The sequence below is a fragment of the Hesperophylax consimilis genome, chromosome 4, assembly GCF_061612785.1.
Source record: "Hesperophylax consimilis isolate HC1 chromosome 4, BYU_Hcon_1.0, whole genome shotgun sequence".
Lineage (NCBI taxonomy): Eukaryota > Metazoa > Arthropoda > Insecta > Trichoptera > Limnephilidae > Hesperophylax > Hesperophylax consimilis.
In genome coordinates this window covers 6,790,018-6,798,791 of record NC_142839.1, presented here as the reverse complement: position 1 = coordinate 6,798,791, position 8,774 = coordinate 6,790,018, and the positions used below count along the sequence as shown (strand labels likewise).

General features: G+C 36.8%; 1 protein-coding gene across 1 annotated transcript; it reads left to right on the top strand.

The window, feature by feature from the left end:
* The first annotated feature begins 4,428 nt into the window (after positions 1 to 4,428).
* Positions 4,429 to 6,200, top strand: LOC149424112 (uncharacterized). The gene has a single exon (XM_089631035.1). It carries the CDS (start codon positions 4,429 to 4,431, stop codon positions 6,013 to 6,015), a length of 1,587 nt encoding a protein of 528 aa, XP_089487161.1. The 3' UTR covers positions 6,016 to 6,200.
* The last annotated feature ends 2,574 nt before the right edge of the window (positions 6,201 to 8,774 follow it).

Below are 8,774 nucleotides of genomic sequence, written 5' to 3'. Positions count from 1 at the left end.
TTATAGCAGGAAATTTCTAAAACAGTTGACGTTGGCTTCATGAAAACGGGCCGGGTCTTCGACTCGTTTTTGTGTAAGACGTATGTGGAACGAGCTACCGGGATCTATTTCTCCTCTTTCATATGATCCGGGCATCAGGGATGTGCAAAATGGGTACCTACCCAAAACCATTTGAAATGCAAAATGGAAATGGGTCAAAACTTTTCCATTTGAAAATGCAAAATGGTTTTTAGAAAAGCATTTCAAATGCAAAATATCCATTTTCAAAATGCATTGTAAATGCAAAATGGTTTCTCAGGTAAAACAATTGAAATAATTATAGAATTTTTAAACAATTTTGTCATTTAATAATGGACATCAATGTAGAACAAACATATTACATGATGGTAAATCCAAAAACACCACGACTACAGATTATGAAACCACAAAAAATTTGCGCGGGACTAATGTTGCCAACGTAAAAACATAGAAACTGCTATATAAAACATTTAATATTACAGCGTCATGGCCCCATGTTCAGTATTTGATGTAATGGTATCACTCAATTGCCAGGGCTCCTACCAGGGAGCAACTTGACAAATGTAAATTATCTCTCATAGAGAGGTTGAGGACCGACTGATATTTGCGGCGAAAAAAAGATGAGTGGAGATAGTAGGAAGAATGTTGCAAAAAGCATTTAAAATGCAAAATGCAAAATGGTTTTTAGAAAGGCATTTAAAATGCAAAATGGAAAATACCCATTTTGCATTTCCATTTGAAATGGATTTATTTGAAATAAAGCACATCTCTGCCGGGCATTGACTAATTACAACTTACAACAATGGATCAGGGTCTATTTGATTCACAAGATCGTGTGACGTCTTTCGCGCCTTTATGTTATTTGTTTGTTATTAGTTATTATCAAACCAAACACATATTGACTTACTTATCTATATAATCGATGGCGTTGCTATTGAAGATTTTATGTAAAGAATTTTTACACTTCGTTCGTTTTTCTTTCGACCAATCTTTAGCTGGTTGTACAAACACGTGTTCGGGTAGCGACCAAGTAACCGGTAAGCTGTAACCAGACGGGAGCCGGTAGCCAGTAGCCACCCCAGTGAGTGATGTGGGGTGTAGAGGGTAGGGTGGAGGTCTCCGAGCAGGTGTACCGCGTCTGGCCCACTGAACCGGGCCGTACCGCTTCAATGGCTCTTGTGATCTAGTCTCCGGGGTGCTTTCCCGGTTACGAATAGAGAATATTTAAGAAATTAATAATTTAATAAATAATAATAGATGAAACAGAAGGTTTGCATGAATATGAATGAAGAAATGAGTGTTTGCCAAAACCGAGTGTTTTGGCTGTTCATTTTCATATTTGCCTACACCTGAGCTGCGGGGAAACGCCGATATGGTTGGTTAGCTACCACAGACATAGGAATTAACATATGTCTATGTTAGCTACCTACCGGCTACGCCAATATTATTTAGTATTTTGTGTGAGATGTTGATGTAGATGTGGTTACGAATAGTTCTTTAACAATTCAGTTAAAACACTGTTCTTCTCTCAACGTAGATTATTGAGTTGATACATACCACTGACGTCAGAAGAAATAGACTTGCCTGACATGAAATCCGTGTAAAATTTCGACGAGCTGTAGACAAACCACATCCACATGACTATATTTTTGGCACCGTCAGGGTTCGAGAATGATTTGAATAATCTATGAAATTAGTCGTTCGTTGAACGCCAAAGATCCCACATTAAAGTAATCACTATTTATTTATACAATACTATTATAGCGGACTAATGTCTAACTTGGACGGTGGTGTAGTTGATATAGAAAAAGGATGAGGAAAATCGCGCTACACTAAGGACGGGTTGTTTCGGAGAATTTGAACAATTCATCAAATTTCAACGTTCATTTTCGGGTTCTGTGTAAGACTTATTCAAGTTCTGTTTTTATATAATTGTAGGCTAGTTGCTTGACAATACTGAAATAAAAACAGAACTTCAAAAAATCTTTCACAGAACTTGAAAATGAACGTTGAAATTTGATGAATTGTTCAGATTCTCCGAAACAACCCGTCCTAAATGAAGGATCATATATTGTAATCAAACACTATGTAAAAACAACTTAGCCTTTTCAAATCCAGTAGTTAGGTGTATAGAAACGAACAAAAATATAATTCGTAAAAGACACTCAGGGAAGCTAATGATCACAAAACAGACTCATTATTTTTAATGCTTAGTTGGTTTTAACTGCTACACCAAGTTAAAGTCGAATTTGAAAACTGGCTTCATACCTTGGTTTATATGGGCGGATATTTGAAACTATTTGTTATCTCTGTCCCTGTAACGAAATACAGCGAGAATATTTTGGAGAGAGAAATTTCATCAATTCGCATTTTAAGTTAGGTAATTTTTTAGCTCTCTCACCATACATTTTATTACTCCATGGTTTTATTGAAGGGATCAACCGATAGAATTGTGTTGTGGGCGTGTCCGTATGGACAAAGTAAGATCAAACATTTTCAAATACAGATTTTTTTTCTTACACATACGATTACTTACCTCCAATCATTCTTATTGGTCTTCTGGAGATTCGAAAGGTCTTGTTTAAATTGGGAACAACCTTTGTCTTTTAATTTCTAATTGGTATAGATCAGTCTTTCTCAAAGTGAGTGATATCGCCCCCTTGTGGGCGCTGGAGTCTTTCAGGGGGGCAGTAGAAGTCTCAAAGAAAAGTATGGGGCGTTAAGTAAATCTAGAGGGGTGACGGCAGACAAATTCTATCTATGAAAATTCGACAGAATCTAGCTGAATTAAATAATAATAGTTTGTTTTACTTCCTTGTAACAAAACAGTTTTTAAAAACAAAACTAGGGATTCGCCACTTTGTTAGTTAGTTTTAAATTAAGAAAATGATTAGTCATAAAGGAATTATATCTTTTCTATAGCCGTCATTGGTTCCTCAAAATATGTATGGAAAATTGTATCGGACTATCCACCTTCAGTTTCTGCCAACTAAAATACTTCTAAATATAATTAAGTTTCTTAAGTAATTAGTTTCCTCTCATTCAAAAATTCTTTGATATCAGAAATAGGATATGGGATATTTTTAAAAAGTAAATTTGCAATATCTGTTTTTAAGATATGCAACAGATGGTAATGTAAAAAGGTTAGTTAAAAAATATGGAGGGCACTAGACAAATCTTAAGTTGGGCGGTGGTAGAAATAAGTTTGAGAACCTGTGGTATAGATCAAGCTTACATACTAGTCACATTTGATTTATTTTGTATCATCATCGGTGGCGCAAAGAGAAGGATAAAATGTTGGTTTTACTGTAATTTGATTTATTATTTATTTTATTTTTTGTTTGCTATAATACCAATACATCGCATTGCACAACCCCTGCAAGTAGCCCGGAATAAACAAATTGAACATTTTTATGTAGGTATCCACTCGAGCGATAGCTACCCAAATTTGGGTAGGTGATTTTGTGAATTAAATTTTTTTGTAAATTTAAAGATTTTTTTTTATAAAACTTAAAAGTCTGGAATAAACGGTAAAATCTAGGTGAATTCATTGGCTTTAAAGCGCAGTGAGTTCATATTATTGGCGGCATGATATCAATTAAATCAAATGGCCGAATCACAAACCGAACACCATTCATCCACAGAAGGAATCTTAGATCATTTTATATATTAGAAACATAGTTGTTGCGATATTTGAAGCTGCAAGAACTCTCAAATTGTGAGCTCTAGCGTCATGAAGTTGCGTAGGTCACGCAATTTTTTTGAGCTTTGAAATATCCATTTGTGTTTCAATTACGACGACTTAGACCCCAAATCTGTAATGTTATATTATAAAATTTTGTACAAATTGAATTAAATAAATAAATAAAAAAAAGTTTGTATTATAGTGTTTTTAATTGGGTAGGTATTTTAAACAATTAGCAGTGCCGTTTAGCTGTTCACAAAAAATATAATACATAAAAAATAAATAAAAAGTTTTAATAATACTAATAGTAAATCTTTGCCCATAACTGGTGCATGCCAGCCACCACCCTATTGGATAATAATTTTCAGTCTCTTTTAGAACCCCGTTGGGGAAACTTAAATTTCTGCTTAAAATTTCACCTGTAAGCCCAAAACGTATACCAAACCATATTGGCTAGCCCGTTGGCGATGTACATTGTGCAACCTTGAAAAGAATAGTAAATTCAAGTGCGATAACAAATAATATTGAAGTGAAGAAATTTATTACATTTCTTAAAAATCTACGTGATCAAAGCAAGGCTACTAGAATTATAACAATCAGAATTAATTATTGAGATGAATAATAGTAAATCTGAAGTGAATAAAATTGAAAATGAAAGGGAAGGTGCGAAAAGTCGTTACAAAAAAACAATGAGAAAACAAGATGTAGTTAGACCATCCTCCATCATGTCCAACACTTCCACCCGAACTACAGTGAAGACCCAGGCCATCAGAGAGAACGGTCGCTATCACTCCCGCTCTGGCTCCATCTCCAGAACCTCCTTCTTGTCCGAGAGGAACGTGGTGGACAGGGGAGATGGCGGAAGGGACCTCACTCTTCACGGCAGTCCAGCGCCGAGGAAAACACACCGAGCCAACTCCCTGCCCGCCACTGCTTGCAGCCGGAGATATTCATTCGAAGCCAAAACCAAAGTGACTGCCAAAAAATCTGGACAAGCCAGGAGGCAAGAAAGGCGAGAAATAGAATGCAGAAGCGCGGAATGTATCTTCCATCAAAGAATGTCGTTGGATCTTTCCCAACTATCGGACTTTGCAGACTCAGAGGGAGAAAGCCGAGACGTGGTGAAGCAGAGCACCAAACGCACGGAGAGCAGGAGGAGGCGCAGTGTGGAGAAGACCAACAGAATCGACAGGGTCTCTGGGGCACAAGTTCGGAGCACCTCCAATTCTCCAGGCTCTAAAGTATCAACATCGTGCTCGCATCAATTGACCAGAAGAAGCTCGTTGCAAAGTTTTAGTCCGAGAGCTTTGACCTTTGCATCCTCTTTCGATTCTCCCAGCAGATTGAGCGGCACTTATTCAATCAGGAATCAGGACGGACATCGCCGAACCAGTTCCGCAACAACACTGAGGAAGTCTTCCCTGGGGTCCAGCCTTTCCAGGCATTCCGAATTGCTGTTCTCTTCAAACTCACCGGATTACACCTCGGACGCTTCCACTTGCGAATTTTCACCTTGCAAACTATCACCTAATGGAGTATCAATGGTACCGATGACACAAAAAGTGAATCATGATTCCACAATGTCAAATATAGCTTCAAATAGAGCAACGATTAGTCCTAATAGTCAAGTTCCTTGCATCAGCTCGAGTTCTAGTTGCCACACGAGCTGGGTGGAGAGTGAGCACACCTATCAGGGAGACAATGGCTCCATGGATGGGAATGTCAGTGAGAACACCCCCATTAAAGAGCAAGGGGAATGGGACAACTTTTGGCAGAACTACAACAGTTCCCTGGCTGCATTCCCAAAGAAGTTTTTCTACGACGACTGCCCCACACCTTTCTACGAAGCAGATGGAAATATAGACATGAAGGCATTTGAAATAGACCCCGCTAAAGTAGAAACAAGTAAGAAGATAAACGATAAAGGAAAGAGTGTAGAAGGCAGTAAACCTAAAGTAGCTGAAAGAAAAAATGTAATGCTGTCAAGAACAGAGACTAAAGAAATGATTCATTGCGCTCATAGGCTAGCTGAAATTCTGACGTTGGTCTTGGAGAGGAATACCACTCAGTTCTCGAAGGAGAGCGCAGAAATGACTGCCAAAAAGGCCGCTGGTAGAGACGGAATGAAGAATGGAGCTAAGCAAGGATCAGTAGAAGAGGAACAAGTTGCTGTAAAAACTGTAGATAAAAGAATGCCAGTTCTTACAGAGAAGAAAGAAGAGATAAAGGTGGAAGCTAAGTGCGAAAGGAAGAAACACGAATTGAAGGATATAACAGTCATCAGGGGTGACTCCAAAGATGTTTTGCTATAGTAATTGGTGGAAATAATCACTAAAAGTGAAAAACGAAAATACATGTGTATACATATTATGTACACGGTAAATTTTCGAAGCTGACAGTAAAATCAATGTTGTAATGAAATTGAATTACTTTGTGGCGTTCCATTTTTATAACGTGAAGAAGTTGGTTTTGGCACATTAATTTTATTACAAGGAAAAACAGTAAGGAAACTGCAGAAAGTTTAGCGAAAGTGTGAGATTGGTGAGAGGTTAGGCAAAGTAATGGGTTGTAGAAATTACTTAGGACGGGTTGTTTCGGAAAATTTGAACAATTCATCAAATTTCAACGTTCATTTTCGGGTTCTGTGAAAGACTTATTCAAGTTCTGTTTTTATATCATTGTAGGCTAGTTGCTTGACAAAACTGAAATAAAAACAGAACTTGAAAAAGTCTTTCACAGAACTTTAAAATGAACGTTGAAATTTGATGAATTGTTCAGATTCTCCGAAACAACCCGTCCTTAATGATTGTGATTTCAGAAGAGGAAAAGAGAACTGGAAATATTATTTATATTAAACCCGTAGGGGCCGACAAGAAACTTCAACAAACAAAAATGATATAACACATGGACAATTAATTCCGAACAAATTTAAAATAACCTTTATTGTACAAAATAACAAAGTATAAAAGGTATAACTTATAGGTACATCCTATTTCTTACAGCATCGACAAATAAGCCAGAAGAAATAATATCCAACGACCCAATAGACATGTAAAGTCGACAATGCAATTAGGAAATTCAGTTTTTTTTTTTCATGAAAGTGCTCATTCTAACTTAAATGCCAGAATTTATTTTTACAATGTTGATTACATAGTTAAAATAATATTCAAATTAAATTTTTCAAAACCTGCCAAAATGATCGAAATCTGACGGGGTACATATTGTCGCTCTAGTTCGTTTTTGTCCAACAGACCATTTTTTGCGAAATTAAGTTAAGTATGCAGTTGTTCTCAGAAAGCATTTATTTATACGATACAAGTGAAAAAAAAAAGGAATGCATTGCCGACGAAAGTATAATAAAAACAACATTCCGAGCGTGTTTATCCAACACTTTGTCCTACATCCAATGAAAAACGTTTGGAACGAATTTTACTTAAAAATAATAATTTCTATCACTTCAAATCATTTTAGTAAGCTTAGAATTGAACTAAATTCATTGTTTCGTAAAAAAAACTTTGAAGCGCTTTTTCTCCGATTTATTTTTTGGTCTGTTGGATAAAAACAAACTAGAGCGACGATATGACGACATACATAACTCGGTTTTATCAGTTGACAGTAGGTCAATCCCACTCGGGTCGGTATGAAGTCAACAAATCCTAATTTAACGGTTAAACAAGATTTCTTCTATATACATTTAATTATTTTGAAGTAATTAGTATATCGCAGTGGTATCCAGTATGCGCAACTACGTAGCTCAAGTTTGCACAAATTCTATTGTATGCTGCTGACCGACCCATGTGGTGTAAGTACTGTCAGAACCTGCCAACCAATCACAGTGCGTTTAAGTCTCTTATGGTTTTAACCATTTTTAAAGGACGATTTATTCATTCTACATATAATTATGAAAAATAAAACTTTTATATTGAAAATTAGAAATTGTTGATCTATATGAATAATATTTAAGCCATAATATTTTTCACTCAGGTTCCTTATTGCAGTCCTTCGTATTGTGCGTGGGCATGATTCCTCAGCACTGCAAATGCAGAGGTCAAGACCCTAGAGGAGTATCTGCCAAACTGCCAGAGGAGCACTAGTGTACCCAAAGATATTAGAAGAACGAGATATGCTATGTTGGCTGCCGGACCGTAGGCGGAGTACTACCGTACTTTGAATACTATCGGGACGTGTACGCACAGAAATCTGTTCTATGTATTAGTGCGGATACCTTAGCGTAAGCGAAGGTGTGCAGTAGTATTGGTGAACAAAACCGGCGACACTGGGCAAAACAATTCCACACAGTATGAACTGCTCATAGCACATCTCGTTCTTCTAATATCTTTGAGTGTACTGCAGGAAGTCTCAGGTGTGCCGGGAAGGAAGAAGCCTCAAAACTGTTCATTTTAAATAAATCCTTTTCATTTAAAATGTATCTAATTCGAAATAAGTTCAACATCTATACTAAATTCAAATAAATATTTGTCATGTTCGTACATAATGGTCGACGCGACAGTGATACTGGCAGCGTAGTGAGTGTGAATGAGTGAGCATGTACACCAGCTGTGTGCAGATACGAGGCAAGAGTTTGGTGGTTCGACTTTGTTCTTCCCTCCTCTCGACTCTGTTCACAGTTTGTGTATACCGACGCGTTGTGCGTTTTATTTGATTAATATTTTAAACTGAATTATAAATTTCAAGTTAAATTTTGTTACCTGTACTAAGATACATTTACTTTATTAAGGCATTTTTATTAGGTGTGCCGCAGAAGAAATCACAATTACCAGTATGCCGTGAAGTAAAAAAATTTGGCAGACACTGCCCTAGAGGTTAAAAAGAACTGTTAACTTACATTTGACGATATAATTCACAATTATTTACTAAACTCACAATATTTATCGCTTTTATTTTGGTAGATTCAGGAATATATCACTCTTATCAATGACTTCTTTGCGTTAACCACAAGTCCTGACTGTCCAGACCCAGTGACCAAAGCACTCCCAAATTGAGGAATGTTGTAAGGCGAAAGAGATGAGGTTTAAGGAGATTCTACGAATGTTGTTCATCCATTGGGGGT

What these genes read in the sequence shown, in the direction of transcription:
- LOC149424112 (XM_089631035.1), top strand. Translation starts at nt 4,429, where the DNA reads ATGTCCAACACTTCCACCCGAACTACAGTGAAGACCCAGGCCATCAGA.